General features: G+C 48.1%; 1 protein-coding gene across 2 annotated transcripts in view; it reads right to left on the minus strand.

The window, feature by feature from the left end:
* The window catches only part of NTM (neurotrimin), a 402,928-nt gene extending 388,386 nt beyond the window's left edge, over positions 1 to 14,542 (minus strand). For both annotated transcript variants that reach the window (XM_007450402.1, XM_007450401.1), the window contains exon 1: positions 14,376 to 14,542. In XM_007450402.1, the coding sequence (XP_007450464.1) occupies positions 14,376 to 14,542 (167 nt within the window). The remainder of the gene's footprint in view (positions 1 to 14,375) is intronic.
* Positions 14,543 to 15,035: the final 493 nt, after the last annotated feature.

Consider the following 15,035-nt stretch of genomic DNA (forward strand, 5'->3'; position numbering starts at 1 on the left):
CTGCTGATCCCTGCAGGGCTGTCCCCACTATCATGCCCTGGGCCACCCTGCAAATGCCCCTGTCCCTACACCCCAGGTCATCCTGCCCCTTACTCATATTTTCATCACGCAGCATACTGTTTGTCTCCTTATTTGTGTACTGGCAGCTGGTACCCATTAGGTACAGTTGTGCAGGTTGTGCCCTGATCAAGAGCCCCAGGTGGAGGGGGTTGAATTCCTGCAGGTCTGTCTCTCCAAACAGGAGCCCTAGTGAATGAGTCAGGCTGGAGGAAGGGCACCTGTTCCTAAGTGGTCTGTGCAAGTTGCAGGCTGAGAGAAGACGACGTTCATTCAGTGCGTGCAATCTGCAGCCCCGTCTCCCTTTGTAAAGATAGCTCTGTGGGGAGAGGAACTGGGGCCTAGAACAGTGCCTGGCCCGTACGAGATGCGCAGTCAGCGGTGCCAAAGCGAAACATGGATACAGTACAGATACGGGAAGCTCCTATTATGTGCCAGGCACCGTGGATCATCCTGAAACAACAAAGAAAACAAAAAGATCCCACTCCCCGTACCACAAAATCATGGAACAGAGCCACTTTACATCCTGCTCTCTCTGCATGGCCTCTGTTCCCTGAGGACCCACCCACACAAGGCCTTTCCCTCCTCCCTTTCCTCTTTCCCCAAAGCCCCAGGTGATGGCTCCACCACCTGACTGCTCTTCTGAAATCTGCCCTTTGACGGTGGTTTCTCTCCTTTTTCTTCAACATTTTAAAGAGCAAGGCTACAAATCATCCCATCTGTCTCTTTTCTGTGTGTCAGTTAAAACACTGAATGTTAGAATATCCCTAGCACAAAAGGTTACACTAAATAAGACACCTCCAGCCATTAATGAGCAATTTGTCATCTAAGAGGTATTTTCACTAATTGTAGCGTGTCTGGAATTGTAGCCATTATGGACATGTGCTAATGTACTTCAAGGCAGAACTTTTCTTTGTCACTGGTTTCCACGTACTTGTAGAGTACAGCACATTTTTACTTGGTTCAGGGATGTAAAGACTGAAGCAAATGGAAATCAAACGCTTGAGGCTTCAGTTTGAAAAGGCCATAGTTCCTACTTTCAGACACATGCAAAAGCCACCAAAAGTCTCGCCAAGAAATTTTAATAAGTGCTTAAGTTTGGATTAAAAAATATATCTGTGTTATTTCTATGCAGCTGAAATCAGACAATACGAATTATAATAGTTGTACTGGATTAGATAGGGTTATGCTAGCTACTGTAACAAATAAACTCCAGAATCGCAGAAGCTTATCACAAAGGAAGTACATTTTAGTGTATTTCTCCTTCGTGCAATAATCTAAGGAACAAGGTTGCTGGTCAGCTGGCAGGGCGGGGGCCGAAGCCCTCTCTGCGCCGACATTCAGTAACTCCGCTCACGAAACATCTGCCAAATGGGACACGGTTTCCAAGGTAATTTGGGACATCAACATCCAGATGGCGTAAGGAGAAACTCGAGCCTGAAGCATCTCACGTGGGAGCTTTTTAGGGGCCAATCCAACAGAACTTTTGCTCACCTTCCTTTGGGTAGAACTCTGTCACATGACCACACCTAAATTCAAAAGAGGCTGGGAAATGCAACTGGGATAAGCTTTGGGCCAGGAGGTGGATAAACAACTTATATATTTTTGAACAGCTAAGAATCTCTTCCTCAGGTGTAAGGAACTGAACAGAGCAGAATGGATCCTGTTCTCATTCCCCACATGGGAAACGGGGGCTGGGCACGCTGATTTTCTTAGCAGCATCCCATGGTGGGTTGTGACAGAGCCAGGACTAAAACTCAGGTGACCCCAGGGGAATTCCCTGGTGGTCCAGTGGTTAGGACTCTGCGCTCTCACTGCCGTGGGTGCAGGTTCAATCCCCGGCTGGGGAACTATGATCCCAAAGGCAAGCGGCACGGCCAAAAACAAAAGCAAAAAAAAAAACCACCTCAGATCACCCTAGCCTTAGACCACTGCTCACATTCCAAAAACAATGAAATTTACCAAGACTTTTCAACATCTTCCTCTACCAAGATGCCCCTGTAGCTGCAGAATCTGCACCAACCATCGCCAGCCTGGGCTCCGGTGCCCATATTCCTATTCCACGTGTCTATGGGCAGTGGCCCCAGGATCATGAGACACAGCAGCACGATCTGCCCACGGCAGATACATTTCACGCTCCGTCCTTCCCCAGCTGTAAAAACCTAATACGAGAGTGCTGGGCACTGCTCTAAATGCCCCGTATTTCACTCCTGGATCAGTACTCCTATTATTAGTTCCCTGAAACAATGACAAATTGAGGCCCAGTGAGGTCAATCAAGGTGCCAAAGGTCACACACTTGCAAAGTGGCAGAACCAGGACTGGAACCCAGAGAGAGGTTTCGCCCTAGACCCTGTGCTCCATCACTGTGCTCTACAGCCTCAAGGTAAAATTCCCTTCATCAAGAAGGTTTCAAATAAAATAATGGACATTGAATACTGTGTTAAATTTCAGGCTCACAGGCTGATTTCTGCCCACCTGCCTTTTCCTTCCCTCCCCCCCAAGTTCATAGGCCTTAAGCTAGAAACTAATCCCGATTTTCAAGTGTTTATTAGATTTTCTATAAAACCGCTTGTGAAAGTGGAAATGTAAAGGTCCTTTAGATTCCGCATGTGCAGACTTTATGAAGTATGTCACCCTGTCCCGTGATTCCCTCCACAAGGCCTGTCCTACTCGCTGTCCTAGAAGACAAGGCTGGATCACACACACCCCATCTGAGCTCTGTGTATGAACCCCCAAACCTAGACCAATGAAGAGCTACACCTGAGCCTCCCGTTTCCAATAAAAGATAAACAGTTTTCACTATTAGCAGCTTACTGTTATTCCTAATGAACTTTTCATTCACTCGGAAAATACTCCTTGATATACGCCATGTTCCAGGCAGTAATTCAGCCACTATAAATGAGAGCAATGAAGACAGTGGCCTTGGGGATCTTACATTTTAGTGGAAGAGGCAATAAATAAGTATCAGATAAATAAATAACAGAATTTCCTAAGTGTTAAGGGCTATGGAGAAAGCTGAAGCTACGTAGGGGGACGGAGTGATGTAGGGCTGGGGTAGGGCTATTTCAAACAGCATGGTCTGGAAGGTCCTCTCTGAGGATGGGATATTGGAGCAGACACATGAATGGCATGAAGGAGCCATCATACAACATTAGCGGGTTCTGGGAGAGGAAGGAGCATGTCCTCAGCAAGAATGGACTTGGTGGGTTCAAGAAGGACAGGGAAGTTCAGTGAGCTACGTCCTCCTGAGGAGGACAGAAGGTGTCTGATAGGTAGGCAGACACCAGTAATAAAGCCTTTTATGTGCATTTCATTCTAAATATAACTGGAAGCCACTGTAGGGCTTTGAACACAGTGATGTGATTTGGTTTATGTTCTGGAATGACAACTTGGTCTACCAGGCGCAGATGGACTCTGGGAGAGCAGACGTGGTGGAAGCAGGAAGACCAGATGAGATGCCACGGGAACAGTCTTGGAAAGGGTGGATGGCAGCTTTGACTAGAGAGATAGTGTTCCAGATGGTGAAAACGGTCCGCTTCAGGATGCATCTTTTTTTTTTTTTTTTTTTTTAAATAAATTTTTTTATTTATTTATTTTTGGCGGCGGCGGGTCTTCCCTGCTGCGCGCGGGCTTTCTCTAGTTGTGATGCGCGGACTTCTCATTGCGGTGGCTTCTCTTGCTGCGGACCACGGACTCTAGGCATGCGGGCTTCAGCAGTTGTGGCTCGCGGGCTCAGCAGTTGTGGCTGCGGACTCTTGAGCGCAGGCTCATCAGTTGTGGCACACAGGCTTAGCTGCTACGTGGCACGTGGGATTTTCCCGGACCAGAGCTCGAACCCGTGTCCCCTGCATTGGCAGGTGGATTCTTAAGCACTGAGCCACAAGGTAAGTCCCAGGATCTATCTTAAAAGTAAAGACACACAGGATTTATTGACGGACTAGATGTAGCATAAGAGACAAAGAAAAAATATATCTATTAGGCTTTTGGACAGAGTAGCTGGATGAATGGTGGTGTCTATGCCCAAGATGGGGACAGATGGAGGGAATCAAGTTGGTGGTGGCTGGCAATGGGTCACATGGAGCTGGTATCAAGAACACCACTTGGGAGGCAGAGCTTGAAACACGTGAGTCATAAAAGTGGATTTGAAGATTAACCCTAGGATGTACAGCCTGGAGCTCCAGAGTGAAGGAGACTGGTCAGGATAGAGAGTAGAAAACTGCAGCAGGAAAGGGGCTGAGGGTACACAGTGTGTGATTCAACGTAACTGGGGATTCTGAGAGATGGGAAAGGAAATGTCCTGAAGCCACAGTAAGTAACGAGGAGAACATCTCTCCAGCTTTCAGGCCTCATGGCAACAAGGATACAGGAGAGAAACAGCCACTGCTGATCGGACTCTAGGAGTGGAAATGATCCAGGAAACAGCCAAGTCTCAGATTAAGCAAGACCTGAGGGGAACATTCAGAGAAGAGAGAGGAGACACAGGGATTTCGCTGGTGACAGATCATAGAGGCCAGAGGGTAATAAAAAGTTTCAGAAGATTAGAGAGAGTTTTGCAACTGGGTCAGATTATCGATTATACAGGACCCTATGACAATAAGAATCAAAAAATGATGCATAGTCTGGTAGATCTTTGACTTCTGAGGTGGCTAATAAGATAACTGAAAAGTAAGATGCAACAGGGTTTGTCCAGATGGTCTATTAGGAAAAAGAGAGTAATCAATTCTAACTACATTCCTACTCTGGGTTAGCCTCCTAGACATCTGTGAGGAGTCTGGGAGCTGATGACTCGGGGAGGAACAATCATACCAGGAGCATCGTACACAGATATTATTTAAGCAATCTCTTTATAACACCCATGTGTATCAGTTTCTGGGTTTGTTACAACAGAGCATTTACAATATGCATGGCTTGAAACAACAGAAATGTACTGTCTCACATTTCAGGGGGCTGGAAGTCTGAAATCAAGGTGCTGCAGGGAACATTCCCTATGAAACCTGTAGGAGAGAATCCCTCCCTGCATCTTCCCAGCTCTGGTGCTTCATGGGTAACCTCTGGCACTCCTTGGCTTGCAGCCTCACTGCTCGAATGTCTCTGTCATCAAATGGTTTTCTCCCTGTGTGTCAACTGTGTCTCCGCAGGTCACCTTCTTATCAGGACACCAGTTGTATCGCATTGGGGTCCCACCCTACTCCGGTGTGAATGCATCTGAATAACTAGTTACATCTGCAATGAACCTATTTTCAAATAAGGGCATTTCAAATGAGGTACTGGATGTGAGGACTTGAACAGATCTTTTTTTTCTAGGGGTGGGTGTGGGTCAGGAGGGGGGTGATGCAATTCAACCCACAACACTTAAGTACTGCTTTTTCCAGTTTTCATGTATAACTTGTGCACCAAATAAAAATTAATTTGCATATTTTTTTTTCTTTCTTCCTCGTGGGTTCTGACCAGTTAGAATTGTTTTAGATTGAGCTTTCCTGACGAGTAAATTGTGTCCAAAGATGATTATTCTGAGTGCAAGAGCACATTTCCCCTCATCCACTACATCTATAGCCTGTTTGAAAGCCACAGAAGATCAAGAAATTATTTTCACACAAACCTATCTTCCTTTCCTCTACGGGGCCAGCAAAGCTTTATCTGAAGGTTGATGTCAGTTTTGTCATTTTCCATCAGCCTGGTGGTTGATGCTGTTTTCATTAAAAATTCTATTATTTTAAAAAATCCATCAGCAAGATTGTAAGATTAATTCATATGTACTTTGTACGAGACAAATCTAACCTCTCAAAAGGTTTCTAAGCCAAAACATCTCACACTGACAAGGCAGCAAGTTGGCCAAATACACCCAAATAAACCCAAATAACTCAACCATGGGAATCAATGAGATTTCGGAAAAACAGATCATGAACAACTGAGACTGCTACATATAATTTAAACTACTTTAAGCCCCATGGCACACGGTTGCAGGGAGAAGGATTGTTCCTGTAGTTCCGTCAGCAAATTCCGAGATCAGTTTTTCATGGCAGACACGCTGGTCTTGCCCCAGAACTGCACGGGAGAAAAATGACCAAATGCAGAGAGGCCCCCTTTTCTCTTGTCACCATTGCTGTGGAAGTCCCGAGCTGGCCTCTCAGTAAACAGGTGAGAACGAGGGGAAATGCAATCACAGGGCTGCAAAGCTAGAAGGGCTTAACCACCCCCAACAGTCGATGGCATCCCTACCCTGGCTTTCCCAGCTGACTCCAGTGGACTTGTCATGGAAGAACCAGTCTTCCAAGGAAAAAAGGTCTACAAATCCTAAATCTACGCATGAACTCCTGACCCCATCATCTGTGTCAGATAACCTGGCTCCACAGAACCTTCCATATGTTTGTTGTTCGTTTGTTTGTTTTTTATCTCATAGGAAATTCACCTTTCGAGCCGTGAACTGTCATAACTTTCCATGCAACAATCTTGTGATGAAAAATAAAGGAATACCTTTCTCCTCACTCCCTCTCTGATATAAAATAGCTCAAGAAATTATTTGAACAGAAGAAGATTCCTAGGATCTAAGCAGATGTGTAGGAGAAACACACGGACAAGTATAATTAGACATGGATGGAGAAGCATTCCTCTCCTCATAGACCTTCCAGAAGCCAGACACAGTACATCTATCAAAGTGTTGCCACATGGGTGTTTAAGCTACAATAGGTTATAGGGCAAACTGCTAAATGTGTTACTATTATACACACACACACACACATGTATACACATGTGTGTACATTTGTACACATGGAAAGAAAGAGACTAATTACATAATTATAGACTAAGATTTGTGTACACCGTTTCATTTTAACCCCAAACGATCCTTTGAGGTAGGTAGTAAATGTCCTCTATATATGGAAGAATTTTTAAAACCTGCCCAAGAGAACACAGAGAAAGTACTTGAGTCCGAGTTAGCGGCACCCTGTCTTCCCGTCCGTTTTCTCTCTGGCACACCGCTCCTGCTGGAATGTGAGTTAGGAAGGTCTGCTTTGTTGAAGAGCTTTGTCTCCTTCAACTGCACTCACGTGAAACATTCCTACTGCTTCCTCCCTGCCTTTGGCTCACAAGTGCAATTTGAAATTGCATCCTAAACCCAACCAATTCTTGATTTCCTAACAACACTATTATTTGACCATCTGTGTGACGTTAATGGTATTATTTATTTATTACATAAGGAACTCATCAACCTGCTCCCAAGGAAGCAAAATGATCTCAAATCATGCAAAAATAAAGTTGCATGTTACCCATCAGTGGAGACTTTGAACTTAAGAGAATAAATGTGCCATTCATATTAGTTATAATTTGTCCAGGCTTCCCCAGGAGAGATGCCAACGGTCCTAGTCCTAGTTTACGGGTGAAGGTGTCACCTATCCTGCCTCGCACTGCTAGGGCCGCCTGAGAGACTGGCTTGTGGGCCTCAGAGCAGTGCGCTTCCACCTCAGTGTGTGCAGTATCCCTCTCCAGAGAGATACGTGGTAATGCTGAGGGATTATTAACTCCCTGTGAGAGGGTCCAGGACTGCTGATATTGGAAGCAAACGGGTGGAAGAAGAACCACCCGTTTGGATAAAATTCTGACTTGAACAATGTAGGAAGATTCTATGATCCCCGGATGCGAAGGGACCTCTAGAGGCCGGCTGGGTCATTCCCTGTGTCCCCATCGTGCCACAGACCACACCACACCTGACCCACTCCCATACCCAGCTCCCAAAATACCTCCAGGAAGGAGATTCTTGTGACCCAGAACAAGGAAGGACCATGAAATGCACTCGGTTTCTGGGAAGAGAGGAAGCTGGCAATGAAGCAAAGAAGGAACAGAATGAGGAAAGCCCTTCGGTACGAAAAGAGAATGAGCTTAGTATTCAGACAAAACTGGTTCTCAGCCCCAGGCAACATTCACGACGGTGTGATCTGGGAAGTGGCTCACTCTGCCTTCCAGTGCTTTGCTCCCATGATCTGTAAAACTGGAATAATAACTGTCTCCACCTCATGGAGCATCTATGAGCGTTCAACAGTGCCTGTCTGACACACAGTAAACAGAGCTGTCCCACCCAGCCAGAGGAAGAACTGATAAAGGCTAAGAATGCCAGCTTTAGTAGCAGAGGGAAGCAGCAGTTAGGAGGCAGCATGATGATAAACGTTAGCCAATTCTGTCAAAGGCACCCACAGTCAGTAAGATGCTTTTGCACTTAGTAGGACAAGGTGACCGTGTCTCAGGCACAGGCAGCCCTAGGCCAGGGCTCACAGCTGCGTGATGCAGTGTGGCTGGATGTCAGCTCCTTCTCACCCTTGCAGGAAGCCCTCTTTGTGGGAGACTGATTATCACTAGCCTCATTATCTGAAAAACCAGGTGGTTGAACTCCCTGGGCTCTGTAATCCTTTCAAACTCAAAAGAAAAGAGAAGCATTTCTGCAAAGCACCGAACCTTCCAGGTGAGGAGTGCTGGAGAACCAGGCTACCCCTCTTCTGTAAGTTGTTTAGGTTCTCCTGGCAACTGGCATTGTCCTTTCTCCCCCTGCCCCACGCTCGACTGGGTGTTCAGTTTTGCCATTTTAGTTTCTGGCTCCTCAACAGGCTGTGTGTGCTTCCAGGAGCCTCCCTCCACAGCCCCATCTGTCCATGGTCTTCTGAGACCCGGTCCACCCAATGGATGCCTGGCAAGCCCCAGAGGTGAGCAAACAGGGGTCCATCCCGGTAGGGGCCAAAGCAGCCAGAGCAGCACACGCTTCCTGAGTGGCACTGCTACTCTGAACAAGTTAAAACTCATAAACAACAGATCAATAGTTACATGACCAGACACCCACTGACAGCAGACTCCAAATAGAAAGAAGGATGGGCAGAGATGCACAGAAGGATGTGCCCCTCTTTATCTTGAAAATGCTAATTTCCCTGAGGTCTACCTGGGGTTGAGCACATCGTCAGAGAGTAGCATTTCTTCAAAGGCTTAAGGACTGGATAGGGGAGTGACCTGGCAGAAAAATGGCATATGTTATGGGTGCAGCTATGAAGTAACAGACAACGGACACAGACCATCTGTGTCCTGGACAGAAAGACACCGGCTCACTTACTGACGTGTATCTGTAACCTCCTCCAGAGCAACGTCACACCCAACGTAGCATGACCCAGACACAAAGGACAGTGAGCCAGGAACACATCCGGGGCAAGGACAACACAAGATAACTCAGGAAAAAGGGGCAGAGAGGGCAAGGAGAAGACGGTGATCGCAGACGTTCCTTCCTTCCTTCACTCATGCAACAGCTATTTACTGAGCACCTTGTATCCGCCAGACACTGCACACAATAAGACAGAGAAGGCACTCATCCTCAAGGAAGTTACAACCCAGTCGGGGAAGACAGATCAGGAGCAACTAACCAAATAAATGAACGGGAAAATCTCAGATACAGATGATTGCTCTGAAGAAATGATCCAGGATGATATGCCAGCGTAAGCCTGGTGGAAGCGGTAGGGGATCACTTTTATTTGGGTGTCAGGAACAGCTTCAGGGAGGGGTTCCACCTGAGCTAAGGGCAAAAGGATGAAGAGCTGCCCTTGGGAAGAGCTGGAGGAGGGGTGGGTACCCCCACAGTGGGGGCCATGCATGGGAAGGCTCTGTAGCAAGAGCACGTTTTCTGTGTTCACAAAACAGGAAGAAAGTCAGGATGGCTACGGCAGAGCGGGTGAAGGGAAGAGGGGGACCCGCGCTCAGAGTTCATTATCAAAAGCCCTGGTCCAAGTCATGCACTAGGAAATAGGGACACAGACCTGAAGAAGGCAGAGTTCTGGCCTCAGGGGGCCGTGGAGCAGCTGGAGAGACTGACAGAATCCACCAGCTTCGAAAACGAAATGCTAAATGCTTTCCATGATGTGAATAACATGCCACAGTCTCCTGCAGCTGGAAGGGGCCCCCATGGCTTTTCTCAAGTATGGAAACCACATTGTTCTCTGCTATTCCGTGGAACTGCTATACCAAAACCCAACTTCCTTCTTGTACCTTTCTCAGGCCTTTTATTTTTAACTCATATTTTTAAAAAAAGCACTTAGCAGATGACCCCCAAGGAAACAATTCGCTTTACTGGTCGCGGCCTTATCTGGGGAAAATCCATGAAAACATGAAATGCATCCATCAAAGTTGTCCAGTGACATGCTGACATTTAGTGACAGTCTCTAATTAATGAGACCCACGTGCCGGGCCTCTCAGGCTCTCCTGCCCCCATCAGAGGAATGCAGCCCACCCACTGGGCGAGAGGGCGCTCTTCTCTGACCACCGGAAGACCACCCACCCACGCGATGATGGGCACATCTGCCTCCACGGCTGATGACCTCTTCAACCTCTGCGACCACAGCCTGGCCTTTTGAGTTGGACCCAAGGCCCTGGGGTGAGAAGCCTCAGCCTCAAGCCCTTCCACAAATAACACCCAGCTCATGCCCTTCATGTAAGAACCACTCCACACATCTTAGTTGGTCAACCCCAGCTGTATAGAGGCTAGGGGATACTCTTGTTTGGTTTTCAGTCATCTCATCTGTTCAGTAAACATTTGGGAGCACACGGTGCTCAGGGCATCACAGAGCGGGATCCCCGCTTCCAAGAGCTAGCAGCTCCCCATCCACGTGGGGAAGGAAAACAGAGAGATAAACAACATTGCAAGACAGGGCGTGAGACAAAATGAGCGGAGAGACGATGCCAAGTCTCCGCAAGGAGTCGCGAGAACACAGAATGAGGTGGGGAAAGCTCGCCCTGCAAAGTCAAGGAGTCAGCATTCCAGGTCGGTCACGCGCTAACTTGTGTGATTTTAGGTAAATTCCCCTCTCCAGACCTCAGCATCCTCATCTATAAAACAGACATAATTTAGTCTATTTCAGAGTTGTTGTGAGGATTAATTGTAACTAACCAATAACTGATAGTACCATTCATCATTCAACGTTATTATTACTACTCCTCGTAATCTGGCTTCCAAATCTCCTAGCTGTGCAACCTTAGTCAAATTATGTAAACTCAGTTTTCTCATCTGTAAAATGGGATAATCATAGCACCTACAACCAGAGGGGTTGTATTAGGGTTAAATGTTAATGTTACGAGGTTGGACGACGGGTGAGATAGTGTGTAAAACACTTAGAATACTCCCTAAGACTTAGTGAGTACCGGAGAAACTTCAGTTCATGTTATCATTATTGCATATCCTATTTTATGAAACCTCACCCTTTTAAAAAATATATGCGTACAGACTACTGGCAGGAGGGCAGAAAGACTAGGAGACTGCAAATTGTCTGTAATTCTATTCAGACTGTGGATGCCGTATTAGGTGAAAGGTTTCCCGATATGTTTACAAGGATCATTAGTGTTAATTGGAGGAAATAAAACATTCTAAAAAGTTTCCTCACATTAGAATCTGCTGCCGAAGCATTCGTTCTTTGGGAAGTGCAAACGATTCTCAAAAAATGAAACTGGTGAGAACAAAGCAGAATAAAATGAAATTAGAGCAAAAAGTCCTCTGCTGGTTGAGACGAAAACTACAAGCATGAACCTCAGGGTCACCTGCGGTGACGGGGAGAGGGTAGCTCTCAGGGCAGAGCAGGGATGGCTGTGGTCTGTATAGCTTGGTCACATGCTGAACGAAAAAGAAAGAGGTGAGGGTGGGAGGAAGGAAGGAAGGAAGGGAGAGAGGGAGGAAAGAAAGAAGGAAGGGGAGGGAAGACAAAAGAAGGAAGAGACGACCCACATACACACAATAAAAGCAAAAGGGAAATAACCCAGAGCCCTGAACCACTCCATTGTTGCAACCTGGAACCAGGTTATGTGCAAATTTAGCAATTTCTATGCAAACAAAATACATTCTGAAATTCCTACTTGCTTCTTTGCACACAGCATCACAAAATGCAGAGCCTGTATTTGAGGGTTTAAGGGCTTCCGCCCCACAGAAGTGCAGCCCAGCACGGGGGCCCCTCCTTGTCTAGTGCAGGAGGGCCTGGGGAGGACGATGGCCATCCTGTGGAGGCTTGAGCGCCATCTGCACGGTCCACCTGCTGCCCCGCTCACATCCTAAATTAGGTCCATGGCCAACAGGTTGGTGTCACGCAGATCCCAGCTCCTCTAATCCCTGCCCTGTAGGGCTCCCTCCACTGGGAGGGTCTTCCTCCTACTTGTCGGGAAGACAGTCAATCTCAGTGGCTGGCCCTGGACGTCAGGAGATGTTCCAGGAGGGCCTTTTTATGCCAGGGCTGGGCTGAAAAAGCCCCACCATATCCCACTCCCTCCATCTACAACCAGTCAAGCCCAGTGAGTGCATATGTGACAATGCAAACAAACGTGAGTGCAGGAGAGACAAGGAGAGGGGCCCGGAGTGAGTCAGGAAGAGGCATGGAAGCAAAGGCAAAGAAAGAGAAGCCAGCCAGTACAGGATAACGCGATTTTTCGAGGAGCTGCTCCAGGCCTCAGCCGAGCACCTGACAAATCCAGCAGAGTCCTCATTCTCATGAGCCTGGGACTGCCCTCTGAAGACCAGATCCCTCCCTGCCCAAATCCCCTCATTGCTCCTATGATATGGCAGCTATATGTCTGTCAAGGCCCCGTAGCTACTTCTTTATCCCCAAATCTCTACAGAGCTGACCGCCTTCCTCGTTCTCCTTGAAAGTACCTTCCCATCCGTTTCTAAAATGTTCTCAGTATGAGACTGTCTCCATCTTGTTTCTTGAGGGCTATATCTTGCAGCCAAGGGTTAAGGAAAAGGGGACATCCAGAGGACACTAAATGCCATCGACTACATTGCTTTAGAGGTTTGTTTTTGTTTTTCTTTCTAGGTAGTCTGAAATCAGGGCATATTTCAAGTTTCCATGAAATCCTTTATAAAGCAGATACACAGTTATTTCAGGTGTGAGGTGTGAGGCAGTTAGACATTCAATCTTTGCTCAAAACAGTCCCTAACTCAGGGCTCAGTGGAAGAGGTGGCTTTCCAGAACCAGCGAGTACCCTGGCGACATGAACGCTAGCTCGCCAAAGACAAAGGAGCATGGGTGCTTGCAGACTATGACAGGCCCTTAAATCACACGCTTCCTTTGGCAATGTCCTGACAAGTCAGCTCTGTAACCCAGTGTCCCTTTTGCAACATTCTCTATCCCATGGGTATTGCCTTACGTGTACCATCCATAAACCTTAGAAGAGCTACCTTAGAAGAACAGTCACAAAAGGTGTAGAAGAGTGGGCACCAACACGAAGGTTCTCTCTCCAAGAATCTTCATGTACAAAGGATGGGAATATTGCCATCCTGCCTTACAGTCAGCTCAACGGCCCAGTCTGGAAAACTTTATTTAAGCAGGCATACATTCTTCCCACGGATCTTCTTAACTTCTACCTCCTGCTGACTCTCCTAAAATTCCAGAGAGTTAAGATCTCCCCCTTGCAATCACTAATTCTGTGTTGCCCTTCTGTGAGTGGTATGGTTTGTAGACACTGGAAATTGAGTTAGCATTTCAGGAGGCCGGGGGAAAGGGAGACAGATTCGTCCTACTTTACTCAAAACACAGTCAAGATTCTTTTCCTTCTCCACTTCCTGTCAGCCTTAACCCCAGACATCAAGCAGGACCCAAGCCAACGGCTGAGACCCAGTTTCCATTTGGGAGATGAGTTTTGAACACACTGCTTTAGTGGACAGCACAGTTAACCAAAGTAAACGATCTTTTCCACAGACAAATCACACTCCTATCCATGGCTTCAATCTCAGAAAGCCATGTTCAGACAGAGAAAGCATGTCCCTCTGGCTACCAGCTCATGGCATGAAGACACCCCAGGAAAGCTCAGACACAGTCAGACCCAGGACAAAACGGCAGCTCTGCCAGAGTACAGGAGCGGGGCTGGCAACACCCCGTGGCACAGGCAGAGTGATGGCATTCACAGAAAGCCAGACCCAGCCTTTGGGACTCATTAACGCCAGAGAAGACTGTTCACACTGAGCCCCAGCCAGGCCCCCAGTCACCACGGCCACCGGTTTCAGGTACAGACAGTGCTCAGGCCACTGGCCTCCATCTCAGAGACCCCCTGGCCCAGCCTCCCCTCCTGCTTACCAAGTCCTGAGCCTAGGAGGCCAGTTTGGGGGAAACAGCTCATCTCTGGAACCTCTGAGCGTTTTCCCTATGACCACCACCTTTCCGGGGCAGAGCACCCAGCTCAGCCATGAATTGTGCAGCCCAGGGAAGCAGCGACCTCCCCGCCAGCAGCTGCAGAAAACACACCTGCACCTCTACCCCTCTCCCCCCATCCCCTACACAAATCACTGTAGATTCAGAGAAGAATGGCGGCTCCCTACCTGAGGGTGGCGCTCTCCCCCTGCCGGACCGTCACGTTGTCCATCGCTTTGGGGAAGGTGGCATCTCCGCTGCGCACGGGCACTCCTGTGGGTACAAGGAACAGCAGCCTGAGAGACACGACCACGAGGCACTTCCAGGGCAGGAACAGGTACCCACAGACCCCCATCCTCGACGGCCACAACTTCCCAGAACTCCGGCAGCCGCTCGGCACACGCCCCCTGGGCGCGCACAGGAAGTGGGTGGGGTGGGGTTTGGCGGGGGAGCGAGCACGGGGCCCCGGAGGCGCGGGCAGGAGAAAAGCGCGCAGACTCTTCCAAGTCTAGTGTTCCTCCCCAAAACCAGCCTCAGCGCTCCAGCCTCGGAGAAGCGGTTTCCACGGAGAACATCCAAAGGGGGCTCCCTCGGTGCTGCTTCGGCCGGGAAGGTGGCGGAGAGAGGCGAAGAGCAAAGACAGGTGCAAAGGTGCGGGCGCGTCTCAGGAGCCCCTTCCTCCCGTTAACAGCTCAGGCATGGCACTTTGGAGAGGAGTAAGCACTTTGGTACCAAAAGGGGGCAGGGAGTGGGTTAGATCCGGCCACCCAGAGATGGTCTGAATTCCTCAGTTCCAACAAGGGGAAATCCAACACTTTCTTTTTAAGTTTCAGAGGCAGGGTGGCCAG

Source organism: Lipotes vexillifer, unplaced genomic scaffold (genome assembly GCF_000442215.2).
Source record: "Lipotes vexillifer unplaced genomic scaffold, Lipotes_vexillifer_v1.1 scaffold322, whole genome shotgun sequence".
NCBI lineage: Eukaryota > Metazoa > Chordata > Mammalia > Artiodactyla > Lipotidae > Lipotes > Lipotes vexillifer.